The 15,587-nt window shown below is 39.6% G+C and overlaps 1 protein-coding gene and 1 non-coding gene across 3 annotated transcripts; both read right to left on the reverse strand.

Moving 5' to 3' along the window:
* Positions 1-1,771: 1,771 nt before the first annotated feature.
* LOC126786623 (protein DETOXIFICATION 42) lies at positions 1,772-7,400 on the reverse strand. 2 transcript variants are annotated; one of them, XM_050512500.1, is made up of 14 exons: positions 7,252-7,400; positions 6,669-6,846; positions 5,888-6,009; positions 4,496-4,705; positions 4,182-4,372; positions 3,912-4,047; positions 3,711-3,807; positions 3,502-3,602; positions 3,182-3,345; positions 2,734-2,805; positions 2,530-2,646; positions 2,336-2,431; positions 1,966-2,087; positions 1,772-1,884 (listed from the first exon to the last, which is right to left on the reverse strand). In XM_050512500.1, exons 2-14 carry the CDS (start codon positions 6,740-6,742, stop codon positions 1,839-1,841), a joined length of 1,548 nt encoding a protein of 515 aa, XP_050368457.1. In that variant the 5' UTR covers positions 6,743-6,846; positions 7,252-7,400; the 3' UTR covers positions 1,772-1,838. The 2 variants fall into 2 exon arrangements, with proteins under 2 accessions (XP_050368457.1, XP_050368456.1); XM_050512499.1 differs by lacking the exon at positions 7,252-7,400 and adding an exon at positions 7,011-7,131.
* Positions 7,401-12,861: 5,461 nt separating this feature from the next.
* LOC126789694 (small nucleolar RNA R71) lies at positions 12,862-12,968 on the reverse strand. Its single transcript, XR_007671607.1, has one exon. It is a non-coding gene; the product is annotated as a small nucleolar RNA R71 (small nucleolar RNA).
* Positions 12,969-15,587: the final 2,619 nt, after the last annotated feature.

A 15,587-nucleotide genomic window follows, 5' to 3' on the forward strand; every position in this document is an offset into this window, starting at 1 on the left:
TTATTAGAATTTTTAATAATAAAATAAATTACTATTAACGGCTATTGGAGCGGGTATGAGAACTTAATCACTTAAGGATATGGGTACGGGGAATACCCAGTATCTTATTACGGGATCGGGACGGGTACGGGGATATAAACGGACTTGGATATGGGTATGGTTTTTCAATCCCCTAACCCTACGTATCCTCCCCATTGCCATTCCTAGTAAGACATGAACACTAGGCCAAAAATTAATCAGATAATACATAGGGTTGCTCCTAAGCGATTCGAGGCCTTGTGCGGAAAAAAAAAGGGCCTTATACAAATGATTTTATTAAAATAAATTCATATACCAATTTCATATTTTCATATTATCATATATCAATTTCATATTATCTTATCTAATATGCATAGTTTCATAAAAGAAAAAAAAGTAAAATAAAAAGATTTGAAACAAACATTCTTTAAGGCAAAACCAGAAAAAAAGAATATGAGATTATATAAAGTTCCAACTCCGAAGCCGTCAAATTCAGAATATCAGAGTAACTTTCTTTAGAAATTGAGAGTGCGAAATTGAGAGAGGATGAAGAATTGTGAAAAATCACTAACAAGTCCATCAATTTATGGAGGTAGTAGAGAAAGAAATTTAGTTTAGGAAAACATCAATTGATAACCGAACTCCTTAATTCTTGCAATGGGTTTTATTCATAATAAAGGGAGAAAATCAAGAATTTAAGAGTGAGGTTTTCTTGAAACAATGTAATTGTGGAGGCCAAAGAAAAAGAAAAAAAGAAGTAGATTGATTGTCAAAGGTCCAAGAAACTTTTTTTGTATAGTTTTACTTTTTATAATATATTAAATTTAATTATTAATAAATAAGCACACAGACAAAAAAAATTAGAGTTTTGGTGCGAGCTCATTGCCTGCCCTCCCTCAGGGCCAGCCCTAACAATACATTTCTAACAACATCAATAAAAATTTAATTGTTGTACGTTACATTCAGACAACAACACGAATTTAACCATTTTTGTTAGTCATCTTTAGACAACGTAAATGAATTTCTCAATCACACTGGCGGAACTCAATGGAAGCAAGAAGGGGCTGTGGCTCCCGCAGCAGGTGAATACAACCATTTTGATATTATAATTATTATAATATAATTATTACGATTATTGTATAATTATAATAGAATTATACTCTAATTATGATATATTTGTGTATAAATCAACATTTAATTCTAAAATTTGGTATTTTTTCGCCTCTTTAGACATTTTGGCTCCTCCGGAAATTTATTTCAAGATCCACCACTGAATCACACTGTCCGTGTTGTTGTCTCACCTATCCTATCAAACGAGGCTAACTTGCTCTTGTATCTGCCTAAAGTACTTGCCATTACAAAAACAGTTCCAATGGCCATACCGTGGTGCCGTTGCGTGACTGAAATTGCTGCCACTTAAGATCAGCGGCGAGGACGACCGTGCCGATGATGTTGTTAGGCGTGTCGCCATTGGTATTGGTGAGACAGGTGAGTAGTTACACTGGTCTCACAAGCTCGATTGACCATTGCCATGGGTGACTATGCTTAGGAACCTTCAATGATCCAATGCTCAACAAATCTGACTGCTTTAACCGGACCAGCAGTCTTTTTTTTTTTTTCCTTTTTGAATAAAGCGTTAGTCCTTTTATGCTAATTAAGATGAATTTCGCAGTAATTGATTGCTGTGTTGTTTTTTGGTAATGAAGTACTCTAATTGCACTTTCTATAATAATTTCAAGAAACAAATTTGAAGTCTAAATATGATGCTGCAACTACTGAAATCAAACAAGATCTTAAGCTCCCGATTGATTTAAGCGTCACTAATTATTCCTCAGGAATTGCCAAGGTCCTGTACCTGTCCCTATCCTGCATTTGGACAGAAAATCAAGTTAGGCTAAAGCTCAGTATTTCCAGTAGGACACAAACAAATTCTTGTTTAAAATGTACCTCCAGAATCCGGCAAGTGCACGAAGACTCATATAGATGGTCAAAGCAACCCAGATGCCGATGAATCCACTTGTGTAGGAGAGAATAAACAGTACGATGATGCTTACAATAGCCACCAGAACCTAGAGAGAAGAATGATCACCTTAAATGTTACTTTCGAATGAACTGCAGTAGTATCTTCTAGCTTGAAAAACAAACATATTGGCGACAGTGTACGTGACACCAACACATTTAGTTTCAAACTACGAATCCATCAATGCCTCACCTCAATTTTAGTATTTATAAACAATTATGCTAGAAAAATTGAGACTTATATAATTGATGACTGCAAATCATAATTTGTAGTGAAAGAAAGTAGCAGAAGACTTGCCATAGAACATGCTGCATAGGCAAAATCAGAGGCACCAAAGTTGACGCCGTCGAAAACAAATGCCAAGGCATTGATCGGTTGAGTGGCAGCAACAAACTGGTTTTAATTCGAAGCCAGTTAACTCATAATGTCATTTTGAATCGATGAAGTATAAACAGAGATATTGTTCTGTGTTCCGATACAAGAAGACTTACTGGTATGCCTATGCCAATAAGATGGAGGACATTGACATCTTTTGTAAATAACCTAGCTCCATACTGCAACCCAGTTCCGAGAATTAATGCGAGTATCAACCCCAAAGCCAAGCCTAACTACAGTTAAAATGTGTCCAGGATATTTTAGAAATATGATTTCATCATATGGTTAACTTACAATGTATCTGTAGTATTATAAGAAACCTGTAATACTCGGGATGCAGTTACTGCAGCTTTGTCATAGTCATTCTTTGCAAATGCACTTGCAAGTATTGCCTGAAATATCAATTAGTGATGAGTCAGTCCATAAAATAAGATATTGAAACATTGAGATAGTTCATAAACAAACACTTGTCAACTATGGATGTTAAGTAAAATCATATTCAGCATTAGAGCTCTTTAAGTTTGCAATTATGTCTATTGTGAATCATGTCACTACCTGCAGTAGAGATTTTGTACTGCACTACTCTGTTTTCAATTTTTTTTTGAAGTGATTCCGTATTCAAAGTACAGATTAGCAGTGACAAGGTTAAATTGGATTTATGAGCAAACTAACGGGAATTAACTCATTCACAATGCACACTGTTGATTTTACTTAAAACTAAAAAGAAAGTGTCATCCCAGTTCCGGAAATAAGATTATAAATTATAACCTGTCCTGCAACAGCCAGTCCATCAGCTAGAAGAGATGTTGCCAACCAAACTTGCAAGCAGACCTGAAATGCAGCCATGGCTGTCGGTCCTTGGCGCGCAGACAATGATGCAGCCAAAGTCACGCAGAATGTAACCGCAATGACCCTCATTAATAATAGAAAGCCTGAAGTCATGAACAAAGGACTAATGGAGTATCAATTTCGTAATGCTAACTGTCTTCTAATGATATCAACCACTGAAATGTTTTTGAAGAAAGAGAGACATAAGAAAGTCTAATATTAAATTCAAACCTTGCTGTACTTGAGAATTGAATCCTCACCATTTTTAAGAAATCGACTGAATTGGAGATGTTTAGCACTTGGGGGTATGAGATCAACTTGAGCTGCTAATCTCCAAAAGAGGATGATTGACATTAAGTACCTATAAACCATTTAGCAATTAGAGGAAAGGTGACACACAATATACATATTAATTAGTCAAGAAACAGTACAGACGTTAGTAATGGAGCAAAATTTTATTGAAACTTACTGAGATAAAACATGAGCAATAGCTGCACCATTCACACCGAGACGAAGGACAAATATAAAAATTGGATCTAAAATTATATTTGTTGCATCTCCTGCCACTATATTTTAAACAGACTGTTCGTGAATACCGGCAGGAGCATGTAATAAAATAAAGCACAACAGATAATGTAATGAGCTAAAGTGCAATTATACTATGGCATACCAGTGGCATACAAAGGAGTTTTTGTATCTTTGAACCCACGGAAGACTCCTTGCATAGCCAGTGAAAGAAGTACTGCTGGAGCACCGAGCGACCTCAACATCAAGTACTGCTGTGCTGGCTTTAACATAGGGGAATCCTGATAAACAACAGATCCTTTATGATATTATCTATACAAAAACATATTTAGGACTTTGTGAAAAAGAAAAAACACTAAGTAAACCATTACGTTTAACTATAAGAGATTCTAGTATCTTGGCTAGAAAAACTTACAGAACCGACTCCCATAAAGTTCAATAAAGGTTTAGCTCCCGATATGAGGAATATGGCTTGAATAAATCCAAGAGTGCCACCAATAACCATTGCGGATGATGCTGATGGGATATACCTTTTTTTATGACCATTTTTAGCTATATCGAAGCTTACATCAACCGATTTTATGTTGTATGTATTCTTACCAGTATCTGACCAAGAAACAGGCACAAACGGAAACACTATCATGTAATAGGTACTTAGAGGAGTAAAAAAATATAGTATGAAATCGATTGCATACAAATTATATATATAGAAAAGGAGGATGCATCTACCAGTTTCTGGTATCAACTGTTTAGTTTCCGCATTCGTTGGTGAATCTGACTCCAGGTTATCATTCTCATTTGCTCCAGGTCTTGCTGCTTCAATGGTGTCTTCTTCAGCAACAAAAGAGGTTGTGACACTAACAAGTGGAAATATTGCTATTCTTGATACTTGATTGAACAAAGCAATTGACACTCCTACTGCAGCAAGCTCCACTGAACCTTTAAACATTAACACAACCTGGTTGATAATTTATATATTTCAGTCTAAACTAACTGCCTGGAAGAACAAACTTACGTTGAGAGGTTAACATAGATACATATAGGCTTCAATTTGTCATATCATTACAGTATATATGAGCTAAAATCAAGGGCGATCTGGTGTTGAATTATCTACAAATATAAACTAGGCTCTAGTGATACTTACTGTTATCTATGCTTGTGGCCAAATGAAAGGATTGCTCATTCCCAGATTGAGATTGTCGCGGAGACGGAAACGTATGGGATGTTTAGGAACATTCACTCTGGATAGGACTGTTATATATATATATATATATATATATATATTAAATAAAAAAATAAAGGGCTATGTCCAATTTTTTGTACTAATACAAAGCCCAATTTTTAATACTCATGTAAATTGCTTTTAGGTTCTGATCCAAGTGTGAAGTTCTGATGAAATATAGTATCTCGAATCTTCAATTATGCAATTGAATATGAAGCATGCAGTTCAATCACCCTTTAATCATCCTTTGATTTTTATTCTTTTATATTAAGCTACGGTAACTGAAACTAAGATCAGGTCTATAACTGAGCGTCTGAGCCATAACAATGTATTCTCCACCACCTTCCAAGTTATTCCATCATTTCAGCTCATGATCATTGGCTGAATCATCATCTGATCAACAGGCTTCCACTTCTATGAATCGCCATATATTATCAATTCACATTTCAACCGAGTTTTCTTCAGCTAAAACTAGAATTAGCCCTAATAAAGTTTCGATAAACTTATAGAGTTATAACCATGATGTTATGGTGGCCATGTTCAATAATGGCTTCTCCAGCAGAAACCATGTTCCTTGGATTTAATCGATTTATACCAAGTTTATAATTTTTTCTGAGAGTCCATACATTTAGCAGCAAATCCTTTACAGCAACCTTAACTAGCTTGTGTACAGATATCATGACATGCACTAGATATTTCCAGCACAAATGATATACCAGAACAACTATCTGGTAGTGGCAGGACTTAGATGTGATATTTGGTTGAATTCTGGATTGATAAATAAGACCTATTCTATGTATGGCAATCAAATTGGGCATTTGTCACCAAGCACTGGAACAGTAAAAATCAGATTTATAACTTGTTCAAGATGAAAGTGAAGGCATATAAAAAATAAGTACCTAGTTGTCCAATGAATGCTGTATCGATTAAGGATGCAATTGGATCAGCTGTCAAAGCCAGTGCTGCAGGCAATGCAATCGTCGCTATTTCTAATCCCAGTTGGTCCAACTTAAAAACATGTCTGCACATCATAGCACAAAATATTCAAGCATTAAATCCTAAACATATTCATTTTTTAATCAGCAAGCTATCAATGGTAAATTGGAAATAGTGAGGGCAGAGGTAGTGTAAGTAAAGGCCATGTTAGTTATAAGGAATTACTTTTCATCTATGTAGCACCGACACCGACACCGATACCGCGACACTGACACGGTGCGACACGGCAAATCTAAAAAATCTAGATTCCGACACTGCGTCGACACGGCTATTTATATATAATTTAATATATTTATTAATGCATAAAATAAATATATAACACATGAAATAATGCATAAAAATTCAAGTTCATTCCATTGCATAACAATTCCAAATAAATAAATCTAAGGAAAGAAGAAAGGGAAAACGATGGGGCTAAAACAAAACTTGGGTTAATTTTGTATTGTTTTTATGTTTTTTTAATCTAAAATGATGATGTGGCGTGTCGGTCAAAATATCGGAGAAGTGTCGGAAAAGTCAATATTATTGACACGCCACGTGGCGTGTCGGGGAGTGTCGGAGTGTCTGACACTCCGGCCTTAGAAGTGTCGGTGCTACATAGCTTTTCATTGTATTGTAGCAAATTACATGGAACCCTTTCACAGGAGGAAAGAAAAGGAAATTGCATAAAGTCAGACGCTTTACCTGATATCCTTGAAGAAAATGAAGATAGTCTTTTTGTTTTCACACATATATCCTTCATTTTCTTCAGCCATCATCTTGAGACCGGGATGATTACCAAATTCCTTTACACACAGGGATAATTACGAAACATGTTGCATTGTGGGCAGAATGATGAATTCACCAAACTCCGCTCCAGACCCTTTTAAGCACATTACATTGTCATTAGCTTCATTGCTTGCAAACCCAATAGTTACGAATTAAGTTACATAATAAACTTTGCTAATTTAACGAAACAGAATGCATGAATTGAAAACTAATATGCTACTGGGGATCAAGATAAAGTCTTTCGAATAAGAGTCTCACAGATATTGGGAATGCCTGAATTTGTTCTTGGTTTACGAGGTTGATCATACACAGAATATATAACCACCAGTTTAGAAACCTCAATACCAATCAAAGCTAGGCCACTACTAGAAAAACTAAACCTCAGCCAAAGATATATCTCAGAAGTCAAAACTTCAAACTCAGACATTCCAGGTCTGCAAAATCAGAAACCATTCATGAAAGCCAAAGTAGAGAAGAGGAAAGGCAAAGAATTCCTCACCTTGATCACTCACAACCATGAAAGCATCTGTATATATGTCAATTGAAGAAGAATACCCAGTATGGAATTCGGCTTTGATGAAACTTCAAATTTAAAGAGCCAAACTTTATTCTCTCCAGCGTTTAAACCTTGGAAGAAAGACTTCTTTCTCTCTTGTTTTCACCCTGACAAAGACATTCACAGCAGAAAGATACCAACCATTCACAACCTCAGACAAACATGTAGTATACAAGAGACAGCAACCATTAATTCTTACCAACCTCATGTCTACAAACAGACGTATTCGTTGAAATTTGCTATAAATAACAGTACGAAAATTTACTCATATATTTCAATCGTACAAGTAACAAGTTTTGCTGCAGTAAGATTTATAATCTTGTCATCATCGAGTAGTGGGTGTTTTGATCTGGCCAAGATTTGGGCACGTGTAACCGATTATTGAGGGTCTCTGCAAAGCTGCTTTTTGTGAGGAAGGTGATATCTCCCAAAACGGCACAACCGAATAAGGCGATCGGATATTTCGTCATTGCTGCAATTATCTGCAGGGAAAGACCGAAAGGTGATTCGTTGTGGCTATATAATAGAGAGCCAAGTGTTGATGATCAGTGTCCATCGTTTTCATGCACAACAGATTGATATGACCATTGGAGGTTAAAGATCACCGTTTTTTTTTCCTGTAATCTGTTACGTAAGCTTGCATTTGCAAATTCACGGACATTCTTCCATACTTTGACTAATCAGTGTTTATAGAACCTAGTAGCGAAGGAGATGTACGTAGGTTTTTTCTTTTTATATATCTGTGTTTGAAGTATATATATCATCCATTCATCCCTACAATAATATTTACAGTTGTGATTATTGACCTATTCCATCAAAAACACCTAGCCGTTGTGAGACATGGTGTCACGAGCTGCACAAATGGTTGTGCCATCGTGATACTTCCTGGGAGCTATGCCGAAGAGAGAGTGTCAAGCGGCAAGCATGCAAGCTGATTGCGGGCTGATTGGGTGTTCAGTGGTATGTCCAGGTGGCAGTTTCGTAATTAAGACGAACTTCTAGGTTCGAGGCAATTAAGCTTGGAATTTGGGAAAAGTCTGAACACGAAAAATGTCTGGGACGTCGAAACGAGTTCAATGCACTTGACGACATATTTTTATGAGATTGTATGAATAAATTATGGAAGTTGCCCCTTCTCGGATATTTGATGTTTCCTCCTCCAAAGTCCAGTTTTCTCCAATATGCTCTATAGGGGGGTACATGGTGTCTGACTCTCCACCACCCTCAGTGCCGGCCTTATGGGGAACTAAGCGAGTGACTCTTGGGGGACCTTAGGGAACCTAGGAGCCGGGCGGATGTCACCAAAGAGTGGTGGCATGCGTTTCCATGAGTCAGGAAGTCTCATGGACGGTATTGGCCGGTAGGCCGATATTGTGGGTCCATGCGGGTGGCGAGGTTCGTACGTGGGCGATCCTTATGCCAACGACATGGACGAACTTGTGGGCTGAAGGAATACATGTTGGAACCCCGTGGTGCGCAATGACCACGGAGTAAAGCGACGTGGGCATAGGTTAGGGGTTCGACCTTGCCCAAAGGAAAGAGTTGTCAGCAAGCATGGACGGGCGACACCGTGCTAGAAAGAAGGAAGCCTATAGTGGGCAGATGCGGGCATGTGGCCTATGAAAGAGTATGCTGACAAGTCGGATGCGATGTCGGGATGATATGTGGGAGGCAAGCCGTGGAGGCAAGCCTCGCCCAACAAAGATAACACCCTGGGGCCGAGTTGCCCATATGATTATCCCCATGGGTGATGTGTGGACAATAGATGCCTATATGCCGAGTGAGCACGATGATGGATGCTCAGGAGGCAAGTAACGTGCGCATGCTTCCAAGGGACGGTCAGATAGAAATAAGCGAGGACCATCAATGTCTCGACCTACTGTCATACCGCCTGCTACGAGGTGCAAGGTGCACGCGGTTGACATGGAAGCCTATCGGTTGGGCGAGTGTCATGGGAGCACCATGACACGAGGAAGCGATCGGTAAGGGGTTGGCATTGAAGCCTATCGGTTGGGCGAGTATCGTGGGAGTACCATGACACAAGGAAGCGATGGTAAGCGGATGGCATGGAAGCCTATCGGTTGGGCGAGTGGCATGGGAGTACCATGACACGAGGAAGCGATCGATAAGTCACAAGTTGTGAGACTCATGTGTGAGTGGCTTTCGTTGGTGGAACCTTACAAGCAAGGAATGTAAGAGAGAAAGATCGGAATGACACGGGAGGCGCACAAGTAAGAAAAAAAAGTTGCCATCAGGAATGCATGTTGAGTTAGGCTGGCCTTGGTTAAGAGTAACCTTGGCGCCGAACGGGTCATATTCCGCTGCGTAGTAAGTCGGCCCGTGACACATGGCATGGCTTGCAAACCCCTTGATCAAGCATCAATTTGTAGCAATTAAGAAGAGTTTATTGGGGGTATATGTTCTAGAATTAGACTATGCTGAGCTGCTTTGACTCCCACTCACCGTTTAAATGGTGTAGTACTTCTGATGACATAGGGATACTGTAAATGGAGTCGATGACAGCATAAGAGATCGAACATGCGTGTTTTACCCATGAGCAACCTTAACTGAATTTAGCTGAAAGTTATGGTGTCTTACGTACGTACATACCATTATGGAGTTTGTCGGGTGATAGGAGCACAAAGTGTGACGTTCTTAATGTATATATGCCATATTCTTATGCTTTGTTACTTCGCATTTAGTTGTTTTAGGTTCATATTTGATATATGTATGTTCTAGGTAGAGCTATTTCGAATTGAGATGATTTGATGATGAAATTGTGCTAAGTGTTAGAACTCCTGATTGAACTAGGATTCCTTATTCGACTAGGACTCTACTTTCCTATTTTCATTCTTTCCTATTTCTTAATCGACGATTTCTTTTCAGGAAAGACAAATCATATTTGGAAAGAAATGAGAGTTGCCGAGTTGCATTCCTAGTTGAACAAGGAAATCATATTCGAGTTGAACAAGGAGAAGAGGAGGCCGGCCTAGCTACTCCTAGTTGGACCAAGAGATTGCCGTGCAGCCCTTAAAGTGATCTCCCTATTGGACTTGGTTTCCTACATCAAGTTGGATATGGAGTACATAAACCAAATCCATAACAAAGAGGATTTCAGTTTCCCAATTGGATTCTATCTCCTTTTGGCACGGCAAGAAGGCTTCCTAGACCTCTATATATAGAGGCCGGCCTCTCCATTCAGCAGGATGATCAGCCCTATACACAAACACAGCCATAGCTCTGCCGAATTCATCCTTTATCCTTCCAAGAAATCCTAAAACCGATTCTATCATTCCCCACCAATCAATAGCCTTCAAACACGCTTGTGAAGAAGGTTTCATCCATAGAAGTCTCGGCTACGCTTGTGGATTGCTTGATTTATAAAGTGTAACCATGATTCACTCTTGTTTAATTTCGGTTTTGGTTTTATTCTTGTTCTTGGATGAAGCTTGCGATTTGTGTAGTGTAGTCTTGTATCAATTTTGTCTATGAAATAGCTACTTGATTCAATTTATATAGAGGATTCGAAAATTGTTTTGGTTTTATGGATTTCTGTTTTTGGTTTCTGCCGAACCTAGCCCTTGAACAATTTCGATTTCTATGTGTTATGACTATGCTTGTAGCATGATATTTAGGTTGTTGGATTAAAGACTTATGCTAAGAACATGTTTATTCTTGTTTATGTGATTTTCGAATTGCATGGTTGTTGGTTAAGTAAGTGACATACTTGATGAATTCAATGTGCATGGCTTTGGGATTACATGATTAAGATGAGCATGTTAGAATTCGATTATGGCTGCTTGGTTTTGATCGAATGTGTTAAGTGTCTATGTGTTTAGGTTACTGCTTAGAACCCTAAATGCATGATCCATCCTTGGTTGTTCATTACATAGTCTCGGCACGATTCTAAGAATGGACATAGAACTTGTTCGATTCCCTCTATGTGAGTTGTTTTGGTGATTGTTTATGTGTTGGTTGGTTGATCACATGTATATATTAGTTTAGGTTTTATTTACTGTTTTTATGACTCAATCCAAAATCTATATCAAACCTTAAACCCTTTATGAATTCGTGTTAATTGATGTGATCCTAAGCCCTGGCTGGATCCCCGGTTTGTGAACGATACCCTCTTGCTTTATATTACTATGATGTGTTCAGGGTTAAATATTGATGTCGAGTAATCGAGCATTCATCAAATAGCGCCGTTGCCGGGGATCCATTAGAGATGGATCCCTAACTTTTACTACGAATTCATTGTTAATATTGTACATTTGTATATTCTCATTCTTATTTCGTGTAACATATAGTAATGTATCTTAGGTTGTTGTTTTGGTGCTTGAGTGAATGATTGTTGTAGGTTGTAAATCGAACGGAATAGGTAAAGTCCCTTTTGCTAATATTAGCCTTAACCCTTCATGCTAGCTCTCGAGCTTGCATGAGGTCGAGGGCGGCTTTTATTAACACTTGGAGATTTGTCTAACACATGAGGTTAAGTCCAGCTGAGTAAGGGGCACGCTCTCTTATTACTCTGGTGCATGGGACCAAAATTGGATCTCAGAGAACTACTGACTGACATACATCTCGGTGATGGAGTCGATAGGGAGTTCGCTCTCCGTAGTTCAACAAATGAGTCCTACCATGTTCACTATCTCTGATTGAGCTACAAGGCCTTCTGAAACAAAGACTTGATCTTGTGTCTAGGCATCCATACTTAGGCCGCACGTCCACCTTGATTTACAACTTAGAATCAATCGATCGTTCAAGCATTGAAATGGCAAAAAGAACTTGTGAATTGTATGAACTTTTGTAAAACGTAAAGAACTAACTCCTTGTAACTTGACATAGATGCCGTGCCCTTCCCCATAAGTGTGCGTGTGTGTGACTATGGGAAGGCACGAATTACATGTGTTCATTATGTATTCTTCAATGCTAACTCGTTACCTTTCATATAAACAGGTACTATGCATGTCCGAATTTTCTAAGAAGACACAAGAGCTCAAGGATCGAATTCAAGCACTTAGAGATTTAAACAACTCTTTCATAAGTAGACCTTTAAATTTCGAAGCATCTCCAAGCAATTCAATCTTAAACTCTTCACCTAGATCAGAAGAAGAGGAAGATCTGTCCTTTCCCTTCGTCTTCAATTCAAACTTAGACACAATTGCGGACCGTGACATAATTCCTGTTGGTGCTCCAATGGCACTCAAGAATGCATTCATTCCTACCACCCCGGAATCACCTTCATGCATTGCTTTCACTCCACCTGATGAAGCTAACTTCTCCATTCCTGTTCAATTGCTTGGGCAGCTGCCTAAGTACTCTGGCTCTTCAATGGAAGACCCTAATGTTCACCTTAGGGAGTTCTTGGACATTTGCAAGCTCCAATCGATTCATCATCTTTCTCAAGAAGGCCTGAGGTTGCTTTTGTTCCCATTTACCCTTAAGGATGATGCTAAACGTTGGTTGTATTCTTTGCCTGCAGGAATCATCACTACATGGGACGAAATGACTAGGAGGTTCTTGAAGCAATTCTTCCCTGCTCAACTCACGAAAAGACTAAGGAGGGAGATTCAGAACTTCACTCAAAAATATGGTGATTCACTCTATGAGGCTTGGGAGGAATTTCAAGAACTACAAAGGAAGTGCCCTCACCATGGTATTTCGTTGGATGACTTGGTGCAATTCTTCTATGAAGGACTCGACACCACCAATAAGAGCATGGTGGACTCGGCATGTGGCTGCACCTTTATGAACAAGACCGGTCAAGAAGCTTACACCTTGATTGATGACTTGGCTGACAACAATCGCCAATTTAGTTCCAAGGAGAAGAGAGGAAGCGAGAGCCGTGGGGTGTATGATGTTGATGCAAGGAATCAGATGGTCAAGGCATTCAATGGTTCGAGCATCAACCCTCAAGCATGTGGCATTTGTTCTTTCAAGGATCACACGACAGACAATTGTCCAAATGGTGCAATGACTGAAGAAGAGTTGAACTTCATGGGGCAACAAAGGCCTAGGTACGATCCATATTCGAACACATACAACCCTGGACTTAGAGATCATCCAAATTTTCGTTGGAGCAACAATGCTCAACCATCCAATGCTCAAGGTCAAGGACCTCGTCCTTCAGGTTTGTTTGTGAGGCCTCAGGTACCTCAAGGTTCTGCTCCCTTTAACTCTAATGTTCATGGTTCGAATAATACATCTTCACCTAATTATGATGAACTTTTGAAGTCTCTTACTCAAGGGCAACAAAATCTAAACTCTGCTACTCAAGCTTTAGTTACAGGTCAACAAGCTCATTCTAAGGACATAACCGAGCTTAAGAAGCAGATGGGACAAGTGATCGATTTTATGGGCAAGATCCATGAAGGAGGGAAGTTGCCGAGCCAAACTGAGCCTAATCCGAACGTGAAGGCCATGGTGACACGAAGTGGGAGGACCTTGGATGCTCCATTGCAGCAACACAAGAAGGCCGTGCCTTCTAAAGGTAAGGAGGCCGAGAATTACAATGCCAAAGACTTAGAGAAGGATCCTGCATCCTCTAAAGCCAATGATGCCGTGCCTCTACCAAAAGAAGATCATGCCGTGCATGACAAAGGTAAGGATCTTAACTCTAGTGGTTTGGTTTCAACTAATGATCTTCCTCGTGTTCCCTTCCCTAGTAGATTTGCAAAGCAAAAGAAGGATGACTCTGATCAAGCCATGCTCGACATTTTCAAGAAGGTGGAAGTGAACATGCCTCTTATTGAATGCATACAACAAAATCCTAAGTATGCTAAGTTTTTGAAAGAATTGTGCACCAACAAGAGGATGACTCGAGAGACGGAGGTTGTCACAATGAGTGAGACGGTTTCTGCCGTGCTCCAAAGGAAGCTACCACCAAAGCTTAAGGATCCAGGGAGTTTTTCTATCCCTTGTACAATCGGAAACATGACATTTGAAAAGATAATGTTAGACTTAGGTGCATCTATCAATGTAATGCCGCACTATATCTATGAGAACCTAGGTCTAGGTGATTTGAAACGTGATAATATTGTGATTCGATTGGCTGATTGTTCCAACAAAGTCCCTTTGGGCTATGTTGAAGATGTTCTTGTGCAGGTTTCGAGCTTGATCTTTCCTGCCGACTTCTATGTCATAGACATGGAGCCAACTGAGGCAGATGACAAGGAGGTCCCTATCTTGTTGGGCCGCCCCTTCATGAGGACTGCACGAACGAAAATAGATGTGTTTAGTGGATCACTCACCTTTGAGTTCGATGGTGAAGTGATTAGCTTCAACATTTTTGAAGCTATGAGGTATCCTCTTTCGGAGTTAAGTGATTGTTTTTCAGTTGACATACTTGATTCCCTTGCAGATAACTATCTAGATACCTTGACAAATGACGAGTTGGCACTCACCATTGCCCAAGGGGCCGGATGTACAAGTGATAGCTCAAACATTTCGGTGCTAGAAGCTAAGGAGGCCGTGCCATCCTTCATTCATGAAACCGTGACCTCCCTTGAGGTTGCACGTGAGGTAAGCTTTGTCTCTCCTAGTCCAATTCTTTTAACTACTAACAAGAATCTTCCTTCTGTGGTGCAAGCTCCGAAGCTTGATCTTAAGGTTCTTCCGGACCACTTGAAGTATGCGTTTTTAGGAGAAGAGGATACATTGCCCGTGATCATTTCATCTGCACTAAATGAGGAGCAAGAAGAGAGATTGATTGAAGTGTTGAAGAGACACAAGACGGCAATAGGATGGACCTTAGCCGACATCAAGGGGATCAGTCCTACCATGTGTGTGCATCGAATATTGCTAGAAGATGGTGCCAAACCAACCAAGGAAGGTCAGAGACGCCTTCATCCACCAATGATGCAAGTTGTAAAGGATGAAATCACCAAGTTGCACGATTGTGGTGTGATCTACCCCATCTCGGATAGTAGGTGGATCTCTCCCATTCAAGTTGTGCCAAAGAAGTCAGGCATCACGGTGGTGAAGAACAAGGACAACGAGTTGGTGCCTCAAAGGACAGTGACCGGACATAGGGTATGCATTGACTATAGGAAGCTCAATGCGACAACAAGGAAGGATCACATGCCATTACCATTCATTGATCAAATGCTTGAGAGGTTAGCTGGTCACTCTTTCTATTGTTTCCTTGATGGATATAGTGGATACAACCAAATAAGTGTTGCGGAAGAAGATCAAGAGAAGACTACGTTCACATGCCCTTTTGGTACGTTTGCTTATCGTCGCATGCCTTTCGGATTGTGCAACGCCCCAGGTACATTTCA

Source organism: Argentina anserina, chromosome 3, assembly GCF_933775445.1.
Source record: "Argentina anserina chromosome 3, drPotAnse1.1, whole genome shotgun sequence".
NCBI lineage: Eukaryota > Viridiplantae > Streptophyta > Magnoliopsida > Rosales > Rosaceae > Argentina > Argentina anserina.